This window comes from Mauremys mutica, chromosome 7 (genome assembly GCF_020497125.1).
Source record: "Mauremys mutica isolate MM-2020 ecotype Southern chromosome 7, ASM2049712v1, whole genome shotgun sequence".
In the NCBI taxonomy this organism is placed as follows: Eukaryota; Metazoa; Chordata; order Testudines; family Geoemydidae; genus Mauremys; species Mauremys mutica.
The window spans coordinates 29,440,254-29,465,027 of NC_059078.1; the positions used below are offsets into that span (position 1 = coordinate 29,440,254).

At 52.4% G+C, this 24,774-nt stretch overlaps 1 protein-coding gene across 3 annotated transcripts; it reads left to right on the top strand.

The window, feature by feature from the left end:
• Positions 1–39: 39 nt before the first annotated feature.
• Positions 40–23,805, top strand: DPP3 (dipeptidyl peptidase 3). 3 transcript variants are annotated; one of them, XM_045022915.1, is made up of 18 exons: positions 40–65; positions 797–1,079; positions 1,320–1,409; positions 1,699–1,836; positions 12,473–12,547; positions 12,849–12,942; positions 13,190–13,320; positions 13,699–13,829; positions 14,117–14,175; positions 14,633–14,827; positions 19,480–19,592; positions 20,410–20,502; positions 20,721–20,783; positions 21,095–21,219; positions 21,792–21,912; positions 22,133–22,312; positions 22,553–22,715; positions 23,293–23,805. In XM_045022915.1, the coding sequence occupies exons 2-18, from the start codon at positions 810–812 to the stop codon at positions 23,442–23,444; spliced, it is 2,193 nt and encodes a 730-aa protein (XP_044878850.1). In that variant the 5' UTR covers positions 40–65; positions 797–809; the 3' UTR covers positions 23,445–23,805. The 3 variants fall into 3 exon arrangements, with proteins under 3 accessions (XP_044878850.1, XP_044878851.1, XP_044878849.1); XM_045022916.1 differs by lacking the exon at positions 40–65 and adding an exon at positions 72–92; XM_045022914.1 differs by lacking the exon at positions 40–65 and adding an exon at positions 165–251.
• Positions 23,806–24,774: the final 969 nt, after the last annotated feature.

The following is a 24,774-nucleotide window of genomic DNA, read 5'->3' on the forward strand; positions in this document are numbered from 1 at the left end:
CGAGGGCCGAGGTTATGAATGGAAAGCCGCTGGGGGGTGGGGCTGCAAGCAGGAAGTGGCGGCAGGTGGGGGCTCTGGGCGCGTGCTGTACCGTGAGTTGGGTGCAGGGCGGATCTCGCGCACCCTGCCGGGGGGAGGGGCGTGCATGGGGGTCTCGGGGGAATCCTCAGAGCAGTGGGAGTTCTGGGGGTGGTGAAGGCCCCCCCGCGGTGCAGGGGCCATAGGCCTTGCCCGGACTGGGGAGGGACCAGGTGTGAGCTGGGGGCTGGGCACAGGGGGAGTGGGAGGGGGTGCACTAGGGTGTGCAGGCACTTGTGGGTGTAGATGTTGCTGCAATATAAGGGTGCCCCGTGCAATGAGGGCACTGTCATCGGGTGGGGGGGTGATGCTGAGATGCAGCTGCCTCTAGGGTGAGGCATGGGGGCAGTTTATACAGGATCCCTTACCTAGCGTCCTCTGGGGTGCTGCATCTTGGGGTGGATGTGTCATTGTACAGTTGTGCTTGGGAGGGCAATTGTGTGGTTGCGTAGGTCAGTCAGATAGGCCATTGATGAGTGTGTGGTTGTGATGAGTATGTGGTTGTGCATGTGGCTGTGTCCCTGGTTGTGCACATGCCACTTTGGCTCAGCTGTGAGGCAATAGCCCTGTCTGTCCTTGCTGACCTTCAGCTGTAGCTATTGGGGGGGGGGGAATAATCAGCCTAGGGATGAATATGGAAGTGGGAGGGGAGTGGGATCTTGTGGTTAGAACACGGGCTGTGGGTTGGGACTGAGGGGCACCTATGCTCTCCCCACAGGCTGGCCAGCAAGATGGTGGACTCGCAGTATGTGCTGCCCAATGATGTGGGGCTGGCGCTCCTGGACTGCAGCGAGGCCTTCCGGCTGCTGCTGCGGAGCGAGCGGCTCTATGCCCACTACCTGTCACGTGCCTGTTGGTATGGGGGGCTGGTTGTGCTGCTCCAGACTTCACCTGAGGCACCAGCCATCTATGTGCTGCTCTCCCGGCTCTTCCGCGCCCAGGACCCTGACCAGCTGGGGGAATTGGCACGCTCCACTGGCCTCACTGACCAGGAGTACCAGGTACCACCATACCCAGATACCTGGGTTCTGTCTCTAGCTCCAGAAGGGGAGTGGGGTCTAGTGGGTTAGAGCACTGGGGAGGGGCTGGGAGGCTGGTCTCCTGGGTTTCTTTGGCTATGGGGGGGGATTGTGTGTTAGTAGGTTAGAGTGAGGGGAAGGGAGGGTGGGAGCCAGGACTCCTGGGTTCTCCCTGGCACTGGAGTGCCTGGCTGGACCCTGATCATTCCTCTCCCCACCTAGGCATTCCTGGTTTATGCTGCTGGCGTCTTCTCCAACATGGGGAACTACAAATCTTTTGGGGACACCAAGTTTGTGCCCAACTTGCCCAAGGTGAGTCTGTGGACGCAGGGGGCAGAGGGAGGGACCACATGCCAGAGTCATGGGGATGGAACATGTTTTGGAGTTTCCATGGGGAGACACTGCTCCCCAGTCACAGCATCATCCTCTTGCCAAGAGCTCTGTGCCAGATGCCTTCCCTCTCATTGGCTATAGGGCAGGTCCCTGATTGAGTTGAATGTTCCATGGAGGGAGGCTGTTTGGCCCTCCCTCACCCCGTGGCTCCAGCCCACTTATTCCCCCCTCCATCACAGCTCAGTCCCTGTATCCCCTTTCCCCCCAGGACAAGCTCCGGCAGCTGATCTGGCAGAGCCAGGCATTCCAGGAGCAGCCGGAGGAGATGAAGTCGCTGTGGGATAGGTGTGGGGAGCTGATGTTCTCGCTGGACCGGCAGCAGAGACAGTTGGGGCTTAGAGAGAAGGTAATGCCCCATGCAGACACACATGATGATTCTGGTCTGGGGGAGGGGTGGGGGTTGGGAGCAACCAGGATAGATTGATTTAAATCAGTGATTAAACCACTGATTTGAATCATGATTTAAATAATCTATTGTCATCTTGTTTTGCCTTTATACTTTTTAGTTGTTTTCCTAAAGAAAGGTTTATTCTCATTGGTTATTATAAATCATTCATAGACTCATAGACTTTAAGGTCAGAAGGGACCATTATGATCATCTAGTCCGACCTCCTGCACAGTGCAGGCCACAGAATCTCACCCACCCACTCCTGTAATAACCCCCTAACCTACGTCTGAGTTATTGAAGTCCTCAAATTGTGGTTTGAAGACCTCAAGCTGCAGAGAATCCTCCAGCAAGTGACCCATGTCCCATGCTGCAGAGGAAGGCGAAAAACCTCCAGGGCCTCTGCCAATCTGCCCTGGAGGAAAATTCCTTCCCGACCCCAAATATGGTGATCATGACTCAGCAGCCAGCACCCAGGAAAGAATTCTCTGTAGTAACTCAGATCCCATCCCATCTAACATCCCATCACAGACCACTGGGCATACTTACCTGCTGATAATCAAAGATCAGTTGCCAAATTAATTGCCAAAATTAGGCTATCCCATCATACCATCCCCTCCATAAACTTATCAAGCTTAGTCTTGAAGCCAGATATGTCTTTTGCCCCCACTACTCCCCTTGGAAGGCTGTTCCAGAACTTCACTCCTCTAATGGTTAGAAACCTTCGTCTAATTTCAAGTCTAAACTTCCTAGTGTCCAGATTATATCCATTTGTTCTTGTGTCCACATTGGTATTAAGCTTAAATAATTCCTCTCCCTCCCTAATATTTATCCCTCTGATATATTTATAAAGAGCAATCGTATCACCCCTCAACCTTCTTTTGGTTAGGCTAAACAAGCCAAGCTCTTTGAGTCTCCTTTCATAAGACAGGTTTTCCATTCGTCGGATCATCCTAGTAGCCCTTCTCTATACCTGTTCCAGTTTTAATTCATCCTTCTTAAACATGGGAGACCAGAACTGCACACAGTATTCCAGATGAGATCTCACCAGTGCCTTGTATAACGGTACTAACACCTCCTTATCTTTGCTGGAAATACCTCGCCTGATGCATACTAAAACTGCATTAGCTTTTTTAACGGCCATATCACATTGGCGGCTCATAGTCATTCTGTGATCAACCAATACGCCGAGGTCGTCGTCCTCTTCTGTTACTTCCAACTGATGTGTCCCCAATTTATAACTAAAATTCTTGTTATTAATCCCTAAATGCATGACCTTGCACTTTTCACGATTAAATTTCATCCTATTACTATTACTCCAGTTTACAAGGTCATCCAGATCTTCCTGTATGATATCCCGGTCCTTCTCTGTGTTAGCAATACCTCCCAGCTTTGTGTCATCCGCAGACTTTATTAGCACATTCCCGCTTTTTGTGCCAAGGTCAGTAATAAAAAGGTTAAATAAGATTGGTCCCAAAACTGATCCCTGAGAAACTCTACTAGTAACCTCCTTCCAGCCTGACAGTTCACCTTTCAGTACGACCCGTTGTAGTCTCCCCTTTAACCAGTTCCTTATCCACCTTTCAATTTTCATATTGATCCCCATCTTTTCCAATGTAACTAATAATTCCCCATGTGGAACCGTATCAAATGCCTTACTGAAATCGAGGTAAATTAGATCCACTGCGTTTCCTTTGTCTAAAAAATCTGTTACCTTCTCAAAGAAGGAGATCAGGTTGATTTGGCACGATCTACCTTTTGTAAAACCATGTTGTATTTTGTCCCAATTACCATTGACCTCAATGTCCTTAACTACTTCCTCCTTCAAAGTTTTTTCCAAGACCTTACATACTACAGATGTCAAACTAACAGGCCTGTAGTTACTCGGATCACTTTTTTTTCCTTTCTTCAAAAAAGGAACTATGTTAGCAATTCTCCAGTCGTACGGTACAACCCCTGAGTTTACTGATTCATTAAAAATTCTTGCTCATGGGCTTGCAATTTCATGTGCCAGTTCCTTTAATATTCTTGGATGAAGATTATCTGGGCCCTCCGATTTTGTCCCATTAAGCTGTTCGAGTTTGTCTTCTACCTCGGATGTGGTAATATCTACCTCCATATCCTCATTCCCATTTGTCATCCTACCATTATCCTTAAGCTCCTCATTAGCCTTATTAAAGACTGAGGCAAAGTATTTGTTTAGATATTGGGCCATACCTAGATTATCCTTAACCTCCACTCCATCCTCAGCATTTAGCGGTCCCACTTCTTCTTTCTTTGTTTTCTTCTTATTTATATGGCTATAGAACCTTTTACTATTGGTTTTAATTCCCTTTGCAAGGTGTCCAACTCTACATGGCTTTTGGCCTTTCTCACTTTATCCCTACATGTTCTGACCTCAATAAGGTAGCTTTCCTTGCTGATCACTCCCATCTTCCACTCCTTGTAGGCTTTCTGCTTTTTCTTAATCACCTCTCTGAGATGCTTGCTCATCCAGCTTGGTCTACAACTCCTGCCTATGATTTTTTCCCCTTTCTTGGGATGCAGGCTTCTGATAGTTTCTGCAACTTTGACTTGAAGTAATTCCAGGCCTCCTCCGCCTTTAGATCCACAAGTTCTTCAGTCCAATCCACTTCCCTAACTAATTTCCTTAATTCTTTAAAGTTAGCCCTTTTGAAATAAAAAACCCTAGTCCCAGATCTATTTTTGTTTATCCTTCCATCTAGTTTGAACTGAATTAGCTCACGATCACTCGAACCAAGGTTGTCCCCTACAACCATTTCTTCTATGAAGTCCCCACTACTCACCAAAACCAAATCTAAAATGGCATCCCCTCTTGTTGGTTCTTCAACTATTTGGTGAAGAAATCCATCAGCTATTACATCCAGAAAAATCTGAGCCCTATTATTATTACTAGCACTTGTCCTCCAGTCTATATCTGGGAAGTTAGTCTCCCATGATCACACAATTCCCATTAGTGTTTACTTCATTAAAAACATTAAAGAGGTCTCTATCCATATCCAAATCAGATCCCGGCGGTCTGTAGCACACCCCAAGCACTATCTCAGGGTAGGTTCTAGTAGCTTTCTTTCCCAATGTGATTTTTGCCCAGACAGACTCTCTCTGTGTCTCTGACTCTTCCATCACTTCTTATTTCTTTACAGTTAACCTCATCATTGATATACAATGCTACTCCACCATCTTTGCCTTTATTTCTGTCTTTCCTAAACAGCACGTAGCCTTCAATACCTGTACTCCAGTCATGACTACTATTCCACCATGTTTCTGTTATCCCTATAATATCCGGTTTCACTTCCTGCACCAGTAGCTCTAGTTCCTCCATTTTCTTACCTAGGCTCCTCGCATTAGTGTACAAACATCTTAATTTTTGCCGTTTGGCTTCACTGACATTCTTTACCCGATTAGGCACAGACATTCTACCACCAGTATCACCAAACAGGTTGATTTATAGATTCATGAATTCTAAGGCTACGAGGAACTACTGCAGTCATCTAGTCTGATCTCTTGTCTAACACAGGCCACAGGACTGCCCTGAATTAATTCCTGGTTGAACTAGAGCAATGGTTTTCAAACTTTTTTCTGGGGACCCAACTGAAGAAAATTGTTGATGCCTGTGACCCAACGGAGCTGGGGATGAGGGGTTTGGGGTGTGGGAGGGGCTCAGGGCTGGGGCAGAGGGTTGGGGTGTGTAGGTGGGGCTGGGAATGAGGGGCTCAGGGTGTGGGAAGGGGCTCTGGGCTGGAGCAGGGGGTTGGGGTGCAGGAGGGAGTCAGGGATCTGGGCTGGGGATGCAGGCTCTGGGCTGGGGCTGTGGATGAGGAGTTTGGGGTGCTGGAAGAGCTCTGGGTTTGGGGGAGCTCAGGGCGGGGATTGGGGTGCGAGGGTGTCAGGGATCTGGACTGGGGGTGCAGGCTCTAGGGTGGGGCTGGGGATTAAGGGTTTAGGGTTCAGGAAGGGGTTCCAGGTGGGGGGGGGCTCAGGGCTGAGGTAGGGGATTGGGCCACGGATTTACCTCTGGTGGCTCCCGGTCAGCAGCGCAGCTGTGGTGCAGAGGCAGGCTTCCCACCAGTCCTGGCACCACGTACCATGCTGCACCTAAAGTGGCCAGCAGCAAGTCCGGCTCTTAGGCAGAGGTACGCAAGTGGCTCTGCGCAGCTCTTGCCTGCAGGCACCACCCCTCCCCCAGCTCCCATTGGCTGGGAACTGGCCAATGGAAGTGTGGAGCCGGTGCTCGGGGCAGAGGCAGTGCATGGAGCCCCCCTGCCTAGAAGCCGGACCCCCTGCTTGCCACTTCTGGGGCACAGCGCAGTGTCAGAACAGGTAAGCACTAGCCCAGTGGGTCTGAAACTTTTGTACTGGTGACCCCTTTCACACAGCAAGCCTCTGAGTGTGACCCCCCTCTTATAAATTAAAAACATGTTTTTATATATTTAACAGCATTATAAATGCAGGAGGCAAAGCAGGGTTTGGGGTGGAGGTTGACAGCTTGCGACCCTCCCATGTAATAACCTCGTGACCCCCTGAGGGGTCCTGACTCCCAGTTTGAGAACCCCTACACTAGCCTGTCTTAGCTGGACAGCACCGCCGACAGGACTTTTAACGTCCTGGTCGGCAGTGCTGACCAGAGCGACCCAGTGCCTTCCATGCTGTGATCCAACTCAAACTTTGAAAAACGCTGAACTAGAGCACTAAATTAAGGCAGAAGCTTTTGTGCAGAACAGAAACTGAAAGAGCTGTGGTTTGAGGTAATGCAGATAGCAAAGTTTGCTCATTGTCAAACTAATGGCGTGCCCAGGTCTCTCTCTGCTCCAGCCTCGGGATACGCAGGCCATTGTGACATGTATAAAGCTTGACTCGTCCTCAGCCGTTAAAGATGGTTTAGCCCCAATTGCTCATATAATTACACAAGCCGTGCACGTCCCCCCTTAAAGATCTGAGGAGGACTCATCCATGCAGCATATCCTATTATTGTTTATTTCTTTCAGTGTTTCTAATGGTTTGCGGTAAGTTTTGGCCTTGCCAGAGCCTGTCAGGAGTTCAAACTGAATTTGAAACACATTGAAGAACAGTTAGCCAAAGAATCAAAAAGTTAATAGCATGGTTTTTTTTTAAGTACATCAGAAGCAAAAAGCCTGCTAAACAACCAGTGGGGCCACTGGACAATCGAGCTGCTAAAGGAGCACTCAAGGATAATAAGGTCATTGCAGAGAAACTAAATGAATTCTTTGCATTGGTCTTCACGGCTGAGAATGTGAGGGAAATTCCCGAACCTGAGCCGTTCTTTTTAGGTGACAAAGCCGAGGAACTCTCACAGATTGAGGTGTCCTTAGAGGATGTTTTGGAACAAATTGATAAACTAAACAGTAATAAGTCACCAGGACCAGCTGGTATTCACCCAAGAGTTCTGAAGGAACTCAAATGTGAAATTGCAGAACTATTAACTGTACTTTGTATCATTTAAATCAAATGACTGGGGGATAGCTAATATGATCAGTTAACTCACGCGATTAACTCAAAAAAATTACTCGCCATTACTCGCTCTATTAAACAGCAGAAATACCAATTGAAATGTATTTAAATATTTTTGGATGTTTTTCTACATTTTCAAATATATCAATTTAAATTACAACACAGAATACAGAGGGTACAGTGCTCACTTTATATTATTTTTTATTACAAATTTTGCACTGTAAAAACGATAAAAGAAATAGTATTTTTTCAATTCACCTCATACAAGTACTGTAGTGCAATCTCTTTATCATGAAAGTGCAACTTACAAATGTAGGGTTTTTTGTGACATAACTCCACTCAAAACCAAAACAATGTAAAACTTTAGAACAGGGTAGGCAAACTTTGTGGCACAAGGGCCACATTGGGAAATAGAAGTTGTATGGCAGGCCAGGACTGCTTATAAAATTGGGGGTGCTGGCTCTGGGGTGGGGCTGGGGATGAGGAGTTTGGGGTGTAGGAGGGTGCTCTGGGCTGGGACTGAAGGGTTCAGAGGGCGGGAGGGGATCAGGGCTGGGGGAGGGGTGCAGGAAGGGGCGCAGGGTTCCGGCTGAGGGTGCAGCTCTGGGGTGGGGCTGGGGATGAGAGGTTTGGGGTGCAGGAGAGTGCTCCGAGCTGGGATCAAGGGGTTTGGAGAGTGGAAAGGGGATCAGGGCTGGGGCAGGGGGTTGGGGTGTGGGGAGAGGTTCAGGGAGTGCAGGCTCCAAGTGGTGCTTACCACAAGCGGCTCCAAGAAGTAGTGGCAAGTCCCTTCTCCGGCTCCTATGTGGAGCTGGAGCGGGGCCATGCTGCAGCTTCCGGGAGCAGCATGGTGTGGCCCTGGCCGGAGCAAGACCAAGCCGCATGGTGAGGCCATGACCGAGCACCCCAGCCGGAACAGGGCCAAGCCACTGATGCAGCTCACGGGCCGCCTTAAAATGGCTCCGTCCCGCAGGCTGTAGTTTGCTTATCCCTGCTTTAGAGCTTACAAGTCCACTCAGTCCTACTTCTTGTTCAGCCAATCGGTAAGAGAAACAAGTTTGTTTACATTTGTGGGAGATAATGCTGCCCACTTCTTAATTACAATGTCACCTGAAAGTGAGAACAGGTGTTCAGATGGCACTGTTGTAGCTGGTGTCACAAAATACTTGCGTGCCAGGTGTGCTAAAGATTCATATACCTCTTCATCTTCTGCCGTCGTTCCAGAGGACATGCTTCCATTCTGATGACACTCATTAAAAAATAATGTGTTAATTAAATTTGTGACTGAACTCCTTGGGGGAGAATTGTATGTCCCCTGCTCTGTTTTAACCGGATTCTGCCATATATTTCATGTTATAGCAGTCTTGGATGATGACCCAGCACATGTTGTTTGTTTTAAGAACACTTTGGTATCTTTTTCCATTTTGTCAATGTGAAATTTCTAAAGATAGTTACAGCACTCGACCCAAGATTTAAGAATCTAAAGTGCCTTCCAAAATCTGAGAGGGACAAGGTGTGGAGCATGCTTTCAGAAGTCTTAAAAGAGCAACACTCTGATGTGGAAACTACAGAACCCAAACCACCAAAAAAGAAAATCAGCCTTCTGCTGGTGACATCTGACTCAGATGGTGAAAATGAACTTGCATCAGTCCGTATTGCTTTGGATCATTATCGAGCAGAACTCGTCATCAGCATGAAATGATGGTTGAAGCATCAAGGGACATATGAATCTTTAGCGCATCTGGCATGTAAATATCTTGCAACGCCGACTACAACAGTGTCATGCAAAAACCTGTTCTCACTTTCAGGTGACATTGTAAACAAGAAGCTGACAGCATCATCTTCTGCAAATGTAAATGAATTTTTTCAAATGATTGAACGAGAAGTAGGACTGATTGAACTTGTAGGCTTGAAAGTTTCACATTGTTTTATTTTTGAATGCAGGTTTTTTTGTACATAATTCTACATTTGTAAGTTCAACTTTAATGATGAAGAGATTACACTACAGTTCTTGTATTAGGTGCATTGAAAAATACTATTTCTTTTGTGTTTTTACAGTGCAAATATTGGTAATAAAAAATAAAGTGGGCACTGTAAACTTTGTATTTTGTGTTATAATTGAAATCAATATATTTTAAAATGTAGAAAACATCCAAAAATATTTAAATTAATGGTATTCTATTATTGTTTAACAGCACAATTAATTGCAATTAATTTTTTAATCGCTTGACAGCCCTAGTTGAAACTATAGTAAAGAACAAAATTGTCAGACACACAGATGAGCATAATTTGTTGGGGAAGAGTCAGCATGGTTTTTGTAAAAGGAAATCGTGTCTCACCAATCTACTAGAATTCTTTGAGGGGGTCAACGAGCACGTGGACAAGGGGGATCCAGTGGATACAGTGTACTTAGATTTTCAGAAAGTCTTTGACAAAGTTCCTTACCAAAGGCTCTTAAGCAAAGTAAGTTGTCTTGGGATAAGAGGGAAGGTCCTCTCATGGATTGGTAACTGGTTAAAAGATAGGAAACAAAGGGTAGGAATAAATGATCAGTTTTCAGAAAGGGGAGAGGTAAATAGTGGTGTCCCCCAGGGGACTGTATTGGGACCAGTACTATTCAACATATTCATAAATGATCTGGAAAAAGGATTAAATAGTGAGGTAGCAAAATTTTACTTATGATACAAAACTAGTCAAGATAGTTAAGTCCCAAGCAGGCTGTGAAGAGCTACAAAAGGATCTCACAAAACTGGGTGACTGGGCAACAAAATGGCCGATGAAATTCAATGTTGATAAATGCAAAGTAATGCACATTGGAAAACATAATCCCAACTATATAAAATAAGGGAGTATAAATTAGCTGTTACCACTCAAGAAAGAGGTCTTGGAGTCATTGTGGATAGTTCTCTGAAAACATCTACTCACTGTGCAGCAGCAATCAGAAAAGCAAACAATGTTGGGAATAATTAAGAAAGGGATAGATAATAAGACAGAAAATATCATATTGCCTCTATATAAATCCATAGTACGCGCACATCTTGAATACTGTGTGCAGATCTGGTCACTCCATCCCAAAAAAGATATATTGGAATTGGAAACGTTTCAGAAAAGGGCAACAAAAATTATTAGAGGTACGGAACGGCTTCCCTGTGAGGAGAGATTAATAAGCCTGGGACTTTTCAGCTTGGAAAAGAGATGACTAAGGGTGCTATGATAGAGGGCTATAAAATCATGACTGGTGTGGAGAAAGTAAGTGTTATTTACTACTTCTCATAACACAAACTAGAGGTCGCTAAATGAAATGAATAGGCAGCAGGTTTAAAAGAAACAAAAGGAAGTATGTTTTTCACACAATGCACAGTCAAACTGTGGAACTCTTTGCAGAGGATGTTGTGAAGGCCGAGACTATAACAGGATTTAAAAAAAGAACTAGATAAGTTCATGGAGGATAAGGTCCATCAATGGCTGTTAGCCAGGATGGGCAGGGATGGTGTCCCTAGACCAGGGGTGGGCAAACCACGGCCCACGGGATGGATCCGGCCCCTCAGGGCTACGGATCCGGCCCCTCAGGGCTTTGGATCCGGCCCGTGGGATTGCCCCCTGTGGTGCTGCAGGCCCCACACCGGTCTCAGAAGCGGCCGGCACCACTTCTCTGCAGCCCCCCAGGGGCGGGGGGGGCAGAGGGCTCCATGTGTTGCTCTTGCCGCCAGGCACTGCCTCCCGCAGCTCCCATTGGTTGGGAACGGGGAACCATGGCCAATGGGAGCTTTGGGGGAGGTACCTGGAGGCACAGCAAGGGCAGCGCATGCGGAGCCCTCCACCTCCCCTTCCCCCAGGGGCCACAGCGCTTTCCGGAACGGCGCAGCGTGGGGCCAGGGCAGGCGTGCAGGGAGCCTACCCTGGCCCCGGTTCGCACCGCTGCCACCCCAGAGCCGCTTTAGGTAAGTGGCACGGGCCGGAGCCCGAACCCCTCCTGCACCCCGCCCCCCAACTCCCTGTCCTAAGCCCTCTGCCTGCACCTCCCACCCCTCCTGCACCCCTGCCCTGAGCCCCCTCTCGCACTCAGCACCCCTCCTGCACGCCAACCCCCTTCCGAGCTCCCTCATATGCCCTGCACCCCTCCTCTGCCCCAATCCCTTACCCTGAGCCCCTTCCTGCACACCACACCCCCTCCCACATCCCATACTCCCTCTTGCACCCCAACCCCCGCCCCGGCCCTGCATACAATTTCCCCACCCAGATGTGGCCCTCGGCCCAAAAAGTTTGCCCACCCCTGCCCTAGACTGTGTTTGCCAGAAGCTGGGAATGGGCGACAGGGGATGGATCACTTGATGATTACCTGCTCTGTTCATTCCCTCTGGGGCACCTGGCATTGGCCACTGTTGGCAGACAGGATACTGGGCTAGATGGACCTTTGGTTTGACCCAGGAGGGCTGTTCTTATGTTCTTATTTTCTTTGGAAAGAGAAATGGATATCATGATCAAAAATTGGATGTAAATTAAAAAATGATTTTCTATCTGCCCTGGCTGCCGGGGGAGATGAGGGGTTAGTGGGTGTGGCTGGTGGCAGGGAGACGGGGTCAATGGGCGTGACTGGTGGCAGGGAGATGGCAGGTCATTGGGCATGGCTGGCAGCAGGGAGATGGGGGGGTCAGTGGGCGTGACTGATGGCAGGGAGACGGGGTCAGTGGGCGTGGCTGACGGCAGGGGGCTATGTCCCCATGGGCGTGGCTGGTGGCAGGAAGACGGGGGGTCTCAGTGGGCATGGCTGACACCAGGGTGACAGAGGGGTCAGTGGGCATGGCTGGTGGTAGGGAGATGGGGGGGTCAGTGGGCGTGGCTAGCGGCAGGGAGATGGGGGGTCAGTGGGTGTGGCTAGCGGCAGGGAGATGGGGGGTCGGTGGGCATGGCTGGTGGCAGGGAGATGGGGGGGTCAGTGGGCGTGGCTAGCGGCAGGGAGATGGGGGGGTCAGTGGGCGTGGCTAGCGGCAGGGAGATGGGGGGGTCGGTGGGCATGGCTGGCAGCGGGGAGGGGGTGGGTGAGCGGTCTTGGTGGCGGGGAGGGGGGATTAGCAGTCTCTCTGTAACACCATGCCCTCCCCCTCAGGGCACCACCACCTATTTCTCTGGGAACTGCTGTTTGGAGGATGCCCAGCTAGCCCAGAAATTCCTCGATTCTCAGGTACTTGCTGGCGCGCTGACATGGGACATTTCACCGGGTCCCCCCAGACAGCCCTGCACAGGGCAGCCCCAAGCCTGACCACCTCCGTGGGGTGTGTCTGCTGCCTCTGCATTGCTACGGCCCTTGTGCCCATAGGGCAGTGCCCAGCATCAGAGCTCCTGGGGTCTGCGCCCTCCAGGTTTCCCATCCCCCACTCTGATTCCAGTGCCTGTGCATGGGGTTGTAGGGTGCCCACTGAAGTGGGGGGTCAGATGGGGTAAATCTCCTACCCCCTCCAACACCATCTCTGCATCTCTCTCAGAACATCAGTGCCTACAACACACGGCTCTTCAAGGAGAAGGACAAGGCAGGGCAGACATGCTATGAGGTGCGGCTGGCATCAGTGCTGGGCACTGGTAAGACTCCCTCTTCTCTGCCCCTCACTGCTTGGATCCCCCTGATCTGTGCTCCCCACAGTGCCCACCTCCCTGAGTTCCTCTGACCTGTGCTCCCTACGCTGCCTGGAACTCTCCCTAATCCCCCAGCCTGTACTCCCCCCTCACCTGCTGCCTGGATCCCACCCCAATGCTTAGCTCCCGGCCTGTGCTCCCCACTCTCTCCCTTCCCCCATTGAATTATCTGTCTCTCTGGGTCTCTCCCCAGATGCACCCGTCGACCATGAGCTGGCCCCCAAGCTACGCAGCTTTGAGTTTGAGGGCTCCACATTCCGTGTGACCCGCGGGGACTACGCACCCCTGCTGGAGAGAGTGGTGGAGAACCTAAAGCGCACCAAGGCATGTGTCCCCCTGCCGCCCCCTGTGTGTGCACTGAGCTGTGGGGGGCTCTGTTGTGGGGGGAGGGAGGTCTCTCCCAGTGGCTTATGTAGGTTTTAAACCCTAACTCTGCCACCAAGGGGAAACCTTAGTTTTATATCCAGAGAGAGAAGATAGTCTTAGGGACAAAGGACTGAGAGCCTGGACTCCTGGGTTCTGTTCCCAGTTTTGGGTGGAGAGTGGGGAGGGGCTGGGAGCCAGGACTCCTGGGTTCTCACTTTCTGGGGTTGAGATGGTGATGGGGGCAAAGGAATTTATTGGGGGGGGTGGGGAGAGGAATGGCTGAAGCCAGATGAATAGTCGATGATGATCTAGGTGTCTGCCCCTCTTCTCTCCCAGACTCATGCTGCCAACACCAACCAGGAGCACATGCTGGAGCATTACATCCGTAGCTTCTCCCAAGGTTCCATTGCGGCCCACAAGGAAGGTTCCCGCTGCTGGATCCGTGACAAGGGGCCTATTGTCGAAAGGTGGGGGCTGGGAACCAGGACTCCTGGGTTCTGTCCCCAGCTGTGGCAAGGAAGTGGGGTTCGGTGGGTTAGAGCAGGGAGGGCTGGCAGCCAGGAGTTTTGAGAGAAGTCAGGTGCCAGCCAGGGGGGCAGGTGCCAGCCGGAGGGGTGGGGGCAGGGGCTGGGAGAGAAGGGAGTTTGTTGGTATGGACATTTGCCTCCTGGGATCAGCGTACCGGGGTCTTGTCTCTTAGAGCCCCCCCAGTCCAGGTAGGCCAGGCCATTTAATGTGCTCTCTCCTTCCACAGTTACATCGGCTTTATTGAAAGCTACCGAGACCCCTATGGCTCCCGGGGGGAGTTTGAAGGTAAAACACGAGGCCCCCAGATCCCAGCCTCAAAGGACCCTGGGGGACCAGGAGGGGTTGGAGTAGTGGGAGGGAGGGGATGGGTTGGCTGTGTGTGTGTGGGTGTGTTTTTCTGGGTGTGCTTTTGTACTGTAACTGGTAGGGTGTGGCTGACTGCTGGGGGGAGTTGGTTGTGTGGTCGTGTAGTGTCATTCTTTCAGTGGGGGGTGTGGCTGTGTGTCCCTTGCAATTGTATACTGTAGGTGTGTTTTGGAGATGGTGGTCATATATTGTAATTGCTTTGTGGGAGTTGTAGCGGAGGGGTGTAGTTCTGTGTGACTGTTGGGGTGTTCTGTGTGGGGTTGCGTTCTGCAGTGGGCTTGGGGGTGTGTGGTGGTGGTGGGCAGAGGGTGGCTGGCTGGCAGGGGTGGGGCAGTACTAGCCAGCCCCGTCCACAGCACCCGCTCTCCCCCCCTAGGATTTGTGGCCGTCGTGAACAAGGCCATGAGCGCCAAGTTTGCGCAGCTGGTGGAGTCGGCTGAGCAGCTGCTGTTGGAGCTGCCCTGGCCCCGTGCCTTCGAGAAGGACACCTTCCTCACACCGGACTTCACCTCACTGGACGTGCTGACATTCGCAGGCAGTGGGATCCCGGCTGGCATCAACATCCCCAACTGTGAGCACTACCCACAATCCTCTGTGCCTGCGGTCCTGCCCACAGTGCTCTGCACCTCCCCGGGGGCTACCTACAATCCTCCCTGCCTGCATCCCTTCCCAGAATCCCAGGTGCCTCCCAGGAGCTATCCACAATCCCCTTCCACCCTGGCACTCAGGGGCGGCTCTAGGCACCAGCAAAACAAGCTGGTGCCTAGGGCGGCAAAATGTAGGGGGCGTCCCCTGCCACCGGGGAGGGCGGGAGGCTGGGCTGGCGGACCTGCCGCAGTCATGCCTGCGGGAGGTCCACCGGAGCCCCGGGACGAGTGGACCTGCCGCAGGCATGACTGCGGAGGGGGCGCTCGTCCCGCGGCTCGGCTGGGCCAACCCCACGCCTGGCTGCGGCAGGTCCACCGGAGCCCGGGACGAGCGGCCCAGCCGCAGGCATGACTGCAGCGGGTCCCCTCTTCCCGCGGCTCCGGTTGAGCTCCCGCAGGCATGCCTGCGGGAGCTTAACCGGAGCCGCGGGACCACGGCTCGTCCCGGGCTCCGGTTGACCTGCCGCAGTCATGCCTGCGGGAGCTTAACCGGAGCCGCGGGAAGAGGGGACCCGCCGCAGGACCGGGGAAGGGCGGCGCAGCGCACCGCGCTGCTTGGGGCAGCCTGATTTCTAGAGCCGCCCCTGCTGGCACTATCCACAATCCCGTGCATCTGCATCCCAGTCACTGGGGTGGGAGACCAGACCACATGTAAGGCCCGCTGGTCTGTCCCCTTGACATGCTCTCGCCTCATGGTGAGTGCTGGCCTCAATGCCCTAGTAAGGCCCTATGGGGCACTGTGCTGCAGGGAGGATTCAGTAGGGGGTGTTTTCCCCTTGCAATCAGTTCTGACCCCAATGCAGCACTAGGGGGCACTGTGCTGCAGCGAGCAGGGTAGAAGGTACAATAGTTGCTCTTGTTACACTCCAGTCCAGGGACAGCTTTAAAACTGGAGTTTTATTAAGCTCTGTATCAAAACCCAGACACGGCCACACACGTTGCACAAGCCCCATTACTGCTCAGTGCTTTCAGAGCACAGATGCTGCTGCTGCTGTAACCAGAGCTTCCCCTTGGGACCCCCTTGGCAGACCTTCAATCTTTAAAGGGACATGGCACAGGCAACTCTAACCCTGACATTCCCTTTGGAGTACTACACTCCCTCCAGTTCATGTAATGTCTTCCCGAGCAAAACAGAACCCAGTCCATCCGTTTGAGTTATTAGCAATAGTCCCAGCACATCACTGTCATTGTCATTTGAGCCTCTCGTCAGTCACAAGTTCTGGGATTGACGGTGGGACCTTCTGCAGCTCTCTCCCATTTATTTCACATTCAGCAGAAAGTTTCTGCAGCAATTTTAGTTCCGCTGTCCAATGGAATAGTCAGTTCTGAACACCTTCAATTAGGGTGACCAGATGTCCTGATTTCATAGAGACAGTCCTGGTATTTGGGGCTTTGTCTTATATAGGCGCCTATTACTCCCCACCCCCTGTCCCAATTTTTCACACTTGCTGGTCGCCCTACCTTCAGTCCCCAAAGATGTTCATATCTTATGGAATAACAGTTCCTATGTGATCAGTGGCATCACCATGTAACTCCAAGTCACTGGGCATATGGCAAGCTACGTAGGGAAACACACTAAATTAGGAGAATTACAAACTATCCAGAGCCATAAAACGCTGTAGATCGACATCCACAGTGTGAGTCAATATCCCCTACATCAGGCTTGGATAGAATGCCGAATAAGGTGCAGGAATAGGTACTGGGTATGGCATGTGACAAACACGAGGACACCCTCCTGGTGCATTCACTGGTCTAATAGTTCGATTTAGACATTGATAAGTAGGTGCCCTAACTGTTCCTATATCAGCATCTGCGGGGCTCTTCTCTTCCTAGTCAGCCGACCTTGTGTGTCAGTGATCTGTCCTCCAGGGCACTGCTGGTTTCAGGTTCCATGGTCACATTTTGATAATCCCGTTGTTCAGCGGCTGTTGCAAACGTCCCATCAATGTGACCAGCAGTTTCCAAATGTACAGGGTCAACGGGATCCTCATTTCCCAGCTGGAGAAGAAATATTTGTGGATTCAGAGTCCCTGTGCCATGGGCAGCATTGGATACCATCAGCAATGTAGTTCATCTTCACTCTCACTTTCAGAGTCCCTGGAGTCCGAATTCCTGTCCTCATCTTCATTTCCCTCGGTGTTAGTTTGCCTTGTCCTGTGTGTCTTCTGTAGTGGTGTTACATCCAAGGGGAAGTCATAGGGAAGTAGAAGATAGGGTTCTTCACTGCCAACACTTCCTTTCCTGTCTTCTGCTTGTGCTTCATACACTAGACCGGGGTAGTCAACAGGTGGATCACAGGCCCAATCCAGATTGCCAGATGCTTTTGAATGGACCCCAACATCTTTTTATTTACTTATTATCATTATTATTGTTGTTGGGTTTTATTATTTTCCCTGGAGTCCGGACCTTGACTATACCTTGACCAAGAACTAGACTAGACTGTCTCCTTCCCTGTGAAGTACTACATGATTTTTTTATCTTCCCACTACAATCTTAATTTGTCTGGTCCCCTTCTCTCTGGGAGACTCTGGACAAGTACTGGTGTACCTGGCAAGAGGGCAGCACCGTGCACTTTCTAATCACAGTGATTCCTTTTGTGAGTAGCAGATTTTTGAGAACATGTTGATTCTGGTTTGTAAGATTCTTTCGTCTGCTGTTTCCATTTCTCAACATAATCTTTACAGTTCCCAGGTGCAGACTGAGAGTTTATAGGTCAACCAAGTGCAATGTCAATGGGCAAATATGCTGAACTTCCCTATAATAAACAGAAGGATGAGAAGAGTAGCTCATTTCATGTACAGTTATAGGCAAAAATCACTTTATTAAGGGAATCCTACCAATTTGACTTTTGTTCTTCCGGCAAGGTTTTCGACCTACCCAGCAGAGCCTGATTCAGCCTTTCCACATGTCCTTTGCCCCATGGAGTTGTGCAAGGAGTTTGTTTTACTGTAGTGCTATAACCTTTGGAATAAATGATTTTCAAACTCTGCCTCTTGGATCCTTTTGGGGAAACCAAATTTTAAAACAAAGTCACCGAAGATCTAGTCTGCCATGGTGTTTCCTGACTCAGTGGTGGGAGGGTAGGCTTGGACATATCTAGTGAAGTGATCCCTTATGACTAAGATATATTCATATCCTCCTTTGCTTCTGTCTAGATGCAAGAAGTCTCTTGATACAAACCCAGATGGTTCTGTTGTAACTGTGAGTTAATGGTGCTCTGGTAGGCTGGTGAGGGTTCTTTTGCTTGTCGCGTGGACAGACTCTAGTGACAATGTCTGTCTCTCTTCATCTGTGGCCAATAAAACCAATTTCTTGCAAGACTGATTACTTGCTCTGCTCCTCAATGTCCCATCTCTTCATGTGGTTCTTGATCTACCTGCTTTTGGATTTTTCAAGTAATACCAGGTAGCTTGGTTTCCAGTAAAGTCATGTCTGTAGCACAGCATCATATTTTCAGTGAGAATCAGCTTCTTGTGAGGCATACAGTACTTTCTGTCTCAGATCAAGGGCTGGGAGTAGCAAATCCTGAGATGTCATCTTGTGCTGCTCTTGAGAGCTGCCGGGAGAGTTCAGTTGCATCTTTTTCCTGGTAATAGGACCTTAATATACCCTCAGTTTTGGCAGGCTCTGATTAGTTTTTCCCTCCAAGTAACTCCTGAAGCTCAGTCCTGGGCAAACTGCCTTGATCACAGCTTCCATTGTCTCTCCCTCAGCGTACCCCTTGTGAATTCCACTTTCAGTTTGATAAACCAGACTGTTTAGGCTTAGCCTGTCCTCTTGGTTGGCATTCCCAGTCTGCCCTGTTTTAAAATCTTTCCTTAGACTTGGTTCTGTTTTCTGGGCTGGGAGTGGCAGATTTTCCACAGGGGTTTGGCTTGTTAATTTCATTCATGCTTTCCTAAGACTGAATTTCAAGCCATTTAAATATTTCAGCACTCTGTGTCTGAATTGTCTCCTCTTCAGTTGTTTCTGTTTGCTCCTCGTTTGGTGCAGCAATTATCTTATCTTGTAATGCCAGCAACGTAGACAGTCCCTGATCCTCCAACTCTTCCTGCAATGGTTTACATATTTGATTAAAGCAAGTCGACATTTTGCTGCAGTTTCACTGCGACTTGTCCCAGAAATGCCCAGAGAGTCGCAGACCATCCTTTGGCTGGTATAAAAGTCCTCCTTCCTCCATGTGACAGTCCTCTAATGCTCTCCCAGCCAAAGTGTTTGTAAATAATGAAATCTTCCCTGGCAGCTGTCCCTGGAACAATCTACAGCAGCTTCTAGGGAGGTTCATCTCCTGGAGAGGTCAGATCACTGCAGTTCAGCCTGTCCTGGCTGGGAGTGTAACTCTCCCCTCTCCTAGTGCATCCGATGAAGTGGGTATTCACCCACGAAAGCTCATGCTGCAATACGTCTGTTAGTCTATAAGGTGCCACAGGACTCTTTGCTGCTTCTCCCCTCTCCTAGTCACTGCTGACCCTAGTGCAGTGCTAGGGGGCGCTGTGCTGCAGGGAGAAGGTTTGTGGCCACAGTGTGGGGCAGGTGGGGGGGCTGAGCCGAGTGTCTGCTTCCCCCACCTCTCCAGATGACGACATCCGCCAGACCGAAGGTTTCAAGAACGTGTCCCTGGGCAACGTGCTGTCAGTGGCCTATGCCACCCAGAAGGACAAACTGACCTTCCTCGCTGAGGAGGACAAGGTGTGTGGGAGCCTAGAGCTGTGGGTCGGGGTTGAGGGGCATTGGCGGAGCTGTGGGGGTTGGGGGAAGGCCAGGGCTGGGATAGCAGCGGTTCTGGGTTTGGACTGAGGGGCACTGGGAGAGCTGGTCAGGAGCCTGTAGCTGGGATAGCAGGGGGGCAGTGGGTTGGGATTGAGGGGCACTGACAGAGCTGTGGGGGTCAGGAGAACCCAGGGCTGGGATAGCAGGGGGGCAGTGGGTCAGGATTGAGGGGCACTGGCACGGCTGGAGGGGTCGGGAACTCAGGGCTGGGATAGCAGGAGGGCAGTGGGTCGGGATTGAGGGGCACTGACAGAGCAATGAGGGTCGGGGGAACCCAGGGCTGGGATAGCAGGGGGGCACTGGGTCGGGATTGAGGGGCACTGACAGAGCTGTGGGGGTCGGGGGAACCCAGGGCTGGGATAGCAGGGGGGCACTGGGTCGGGATTGAGGGGCACTGACAGAGCTGTGGGGGTCGGGGGAACCCAGGGCTGGGATAGCAGGGGGGCACTGGGTCGGGATTGAGGGGCACTGACAGAGCTGTGGGGGTCGGGGGAACCCAGGGCTGGGATAGCAGGGGGGCAGTGGGTCGGGATTGAGGGGCACTGGCAGAGCTGTGGGGGTCAGGGGAACCCAGGGCTGGGATAGCAGGGGGGCAGTGGGTCGGGATTGAGGGGCACTGGAAGAGCTGGGGGGGGGGGGGGTTGAGAGAAGGCCAAGGCTGGGGAAGCATGGATTGTGGGTTGGGAGGAAGGGGCACCGCACACCATAGCTGGCTGAGGCTGTGGGTCTCTTGCAGGACCTGTACATTAAGTGGAAGGGGCCATCATTTGAGGTGCAGGTCGGGCTTCACGAGCTGCTGGGGCACGGCAGTGGGAAGCTCTTTGTGCAGGTAAGCACCCCCTTGGCAGGGGATGGGTGGGGAGGGGGAAAGGATCCCTGTATAAACAGCCCCTGCGCTCCACCCCAGAGGAGGCTGCATCTCCACTGAAGGTGAGGGATCCCTGTACGCAGTGTTTGGGATGATGCTTCTCCCCATGGACTAGCTCGGCTGGTGCGGCGCGGCAGTGCTGGCTGAGGGTGGATGCTAACGTCTCCCCCATTCCACAGGAGGAGAAGGGCACCTGCAACTTTGACAGAGAGGCTGTGATCAACCCGGAGACGGGGGAACTGGTAAGGGGGCTGGGAAGGGAAGTGGTGGTAATGGGGGAGGATGGGGAGAGCAATGATCTTAATGGGGGAAGGGAAGTGGCAAAGCCAGCTTACACTGAACATCTGTGATCACCTTGGGGTGCCCCCCACCTGCCAGCCCTGCACCCCAACCCCTATAATGTCCCCATGCGTGTCTTCCCCAGACCCCTCCTCCCCACATTATCTATAGGGTCCCATTGGATATCAGTCCCAGCCCCCTAGCCCTGCCCCCCACATTGCCTATGGGGTTCCCTCAGGTGTCAGCCCTGCCCCCTAACTTTTTCCCCCCACAGATCCAGAGCTGGTACCATGGTGGTGAGACGTGGGACAGCAAGTTCTCCACCATCGCATCGAGCTACGAGGAGTGTCGGGCCGAGTGCGTGGGGCTCTACCTCTGCCTCAACAAGGACGTGCTCCGGTGAGGGGACTGGGTGGGGGGGACAAGGCCTATCGCCAGGGCTGGGGACAGCAGGCGGATGGGGAGGGTCACTTGGGTGATGGGGGTGGCTGTCATGGGGAGGGTCATATTACCTGGGTATGGACAGAGTGGGGAGGTGGGGGCTGTCACTGGGGACTGAGACACAGTGGCAGGAGGCTGGAGGATGGCCGGGTCTGGGGCTCAGGAGAATGCTGCTGTCCTGCAGATACCCCTGGGGGGGGGGGTGTCCTTGCACTTGTTGCTGCCCTCCACTGTCAGCAAGTGTCATCCCCCCTGGCTTTTGTATCCGGGCCCCCCACATCCAGACACATCCCCTGTTCCCAGGTCTACGGTGTGGGACCTGGTGTATTTTCAGAGGGCTCATTGGGGGTGGATCACAGATGGGGGAACCTTGCGGAGTTTTGCGGGGTCATGGCTGGGGGGAAGGAGGGGGTACCCTGCAGAGTTTGGGACAGTTGGTCCAGGAATTCAGCAACAATCCCCCCAGTGGGGGGGATGGGAGGTTGGGGGTTCCCCAGTGGGCCTCCCTCACTCCCTCCTGCCCCCCACAGAATTTTTGAGCTGGAAGGCGAGGATGCGGAAGACGTGATCTACATCAACTGGCTGAACATGGTGCGGGCCGGGCTGCTAGGGCTGGAGTTCTACACCCCTGAGACCGGCACCTGGCGCCAGGTGAGTTGGGGAAGAGGGGGGCAGGGCACTGGCCCTTTAAAAGGAGGCAGCGCAGCCTTTGACTCCTCCTCTGGGGGCTGGGGGTAGGGCTGTAGTGTATAGGGGGAGCCAGGGTTCTATCCCAGCCCTGGGTGGAGAGTGGGATCCAGTGGATTAGAGGGAGGGGGGCTGGGAGCCAGGATTCCTGGGCTCATCACTGCACCTTGCTGCTCTCCCCCAGGCTCACATGCAGGCACGCTTCGTGATCCTGCGGGTGCTGCTGGAGGCGGGCGAGGGGCTGGTGTCGCTGCAACACACCACAGGTGCTGACGGCAAACCCGATGCACTCATCACTCTTGACCGCAACAAGATCCTGCCCGTGGGGAAGCCGGCCATCAAGCGGTTCCTGCGAAGGCTGCAGGTGAGGCGGGGCAGGGCTGCAGTGAGCAAGCTGGGGGCTCAGTAGGGGGCGCTCTCCTCTCACAGTCAGTGCTGGCCCCAATGGGGGTGCTGTGCTACTCGACAATGGGGCTCAGTGAGGCAGTGCTTGTTTTTGTGAGGGGGACCATAGTGGGGGGGGGGGGCCGTGGCTGTGTTGTGGGGGCATGGGGCGGTTCTGCCGGGGGGGCTTGGCTTGGTCTCAGCCCCCTTTGTGTTGCAGGTGCTGAAGTCGACGGCGGATGTGGCGGGGGGCCGGGCGCTCTACGGGGGTTTCTCAGCCGTGACAGATGAGGGGCCTGAGCGTTTCCTGAGCCTGCGTGACACCGTGCTGCTACGCAAGGAGGCACGCAAGATGTTTGTGCAGGCCAACACCCGCCTGGAAGGTATGGAATCCCCCGGCACTGCCCAGCCTTCTATCTACCTCACTACGGGGTAACACTGCCTGGAGGGTATGAGGTCCCCCTGATTCCCTCATGCACCCTGCTCTGGGGTGACACTCATGTGGCGGGTACAGTTCTGCCCCACAACTCCCACCCCAGCTGCCCCCCTCGGGTAACTGAGCCCTGGTTTACCCCAGTCCTATGCCAGCTGGGAGTTCAGACCTGTGGGGCCTTGGTGCCAGGTGCAGGGTGGAGAGGGTGCCGAGAAAGTGTGGTGGGCTAAGATTGGAGCCCATGAGGAGTGATTGATGTGGGGTAACAAGGTGTAGGGGCAGGTGGAAGGGTACAGGAGCAGGGGGTGGGTGCAATACAGTGGGCTGTGATGGAGCAGGGTGTGGTGGCAACACGGTGACCCTGTCTCATCCCCTCTCCCTCTGCAGGCAAGGACATGAGACATGACACGTGTGTGTGTGTGTGTGTGTGAGAGAGAGAGAGAGAGAGAGAGAGGAGGGGGATGGCGGTGAGGTGGGGGGCTGTGATGAGGGCAATGCCATGACCCTGTCTCCCCCCTCCTCCGCAGGCGAGGATGTGACCCTGGTGCAGTACGAGGGTACTGCAGCCGGACTGATCCGCTCCTTCTCCGAGCGATTCCCTGAGGATGCTGAGCTCTTGGAGCGCCATCTGCTGGAGCTGTCGGACGCCGATGCCCACTTCTGGGCAAGCCAGGGCTGAGAACAGGGAGACCCAACCCCCCCACTGCACAGGGGACTCAATACACTCAGCTTTTGTACCTGCCTCTCGTCTCTTTCTGCTGCGTCCGATGTGTCAAACAAGGGTGGGGGAGCTCGTCCCACATGAGCATTAATGGGGCTCACCACAGCCTCAGCAAAATGGCAGTAGGTTTAATGGGCCTTAGTGTCTGACACCCCTCACCCCCAACTTCTACCAGGAGTCCTGGCTCCCATTCCCTTCCACCAGCACAAGGCACCAAAACAACTTCCTTGCCAGAGTCAGGCATTGAACCTATGAGTCCTGGCTCCCAGTTCCCCCTGCTCTAACCACTAGACCCCACTCCATTCCCAGAGAACCCAGAGACAGGTAGACAGAGTGACAGTGACTCAGAGAAATTTCAGTACATCCAAATTCAAGGTAATATGTCTGGAAGCCAACAGTGCAGGTTCAGGCAGTGACTCAGAAAAGGATGTAGCTGGCATAAAAAATAATTGCCTCAATATGAGCTCCCAGTGCAGCCCTGTGGCCAAAAGGTGTACGAGCCAGGATAGCGAGTAGCAGGGAATGGGCTTGCCTGTGCCCCCAGTGTCAGTGTGACTGCTGCTCGAATGCTGCGTCCTGTTCAGGCGTACACGCTTCTAGCAGGGTGTGGAACGTTCAAAGGAGGGCCACAAAAATGAGCCAGAGTTGCATGCTGGGTTCAGTCTATTCAGCTGATCAAAGCAAAGGGTGAGAGCTGACTTGATCGCTGGGTGCAGGTACTTACACTTGGAAAAGAGAGCAGGTGGTGGAGACTTTTCACCACAGCTGCAAAGACAGCAAGACCCAACGGCTGGAAGTTGAATTTAGACCGATTTAACCTTGACCTCAGATGCAATTTCCACAGCCATTCAAAGGGCTTCCCCAAGGAGGAGGAGGGATTCACCATCGCTTGGAGCCTTTAACGAGGCATCTTACTTGAATCCAGCACCTGGGAGAAATTATACAGCCAGTGTGTGCTGGAGGGGTTGGGCTGAATGGGTGAGGTCGTCTGTTTTGGCCATGGAATCTCTGAATCCCCCTGTTCATTCCCTTTCTTATCATGTCACAGGGGGGTGATCTTCCTGCAGAACCATATGAAGCATCTGGGCCCGGGACTCAGCTCAGCCTGGATCTCCAGGACCCAAACCAGTGCATTTCAGTCTCTCCTTTTCAAAGGAGAGCGGCCCAGTTGGCTTAGGGGGCAGGGGAAGGGGCTGTTGGCTCTGATCTGGGCCCAGGGCTTGGGCGGGACTGGCTGCTGCAGGGGTATGGGATACAGGGCCTTTCCCCTCCTGGGGGCACTGGCACT

Bases quoted from the DNA above. Each gene is read 5' to 3' on its own strand.
- DPP3 (XM_045022915.1), top strand. From the start codon at position 810: ATGGTGGACTCGCAGTATGTGCTGCCCAATGATGTGGGGCTGGCGCTC. The intron at 1,837-12,472 runs GTAATGCCCCAT...CCTCCCCCTCAG, and splicing joins AGTTGGGGCTTAGAGAGAAG to GGCACCACCACCTATTTCTC. The intron at 19,593-20,409 runs GTGTGTGGGAGC...GGTCTCTTGCAG, and splicing joins TCCTCGCTGAGGAGGACAAG to GACCTGTACATTAAGTGGAA.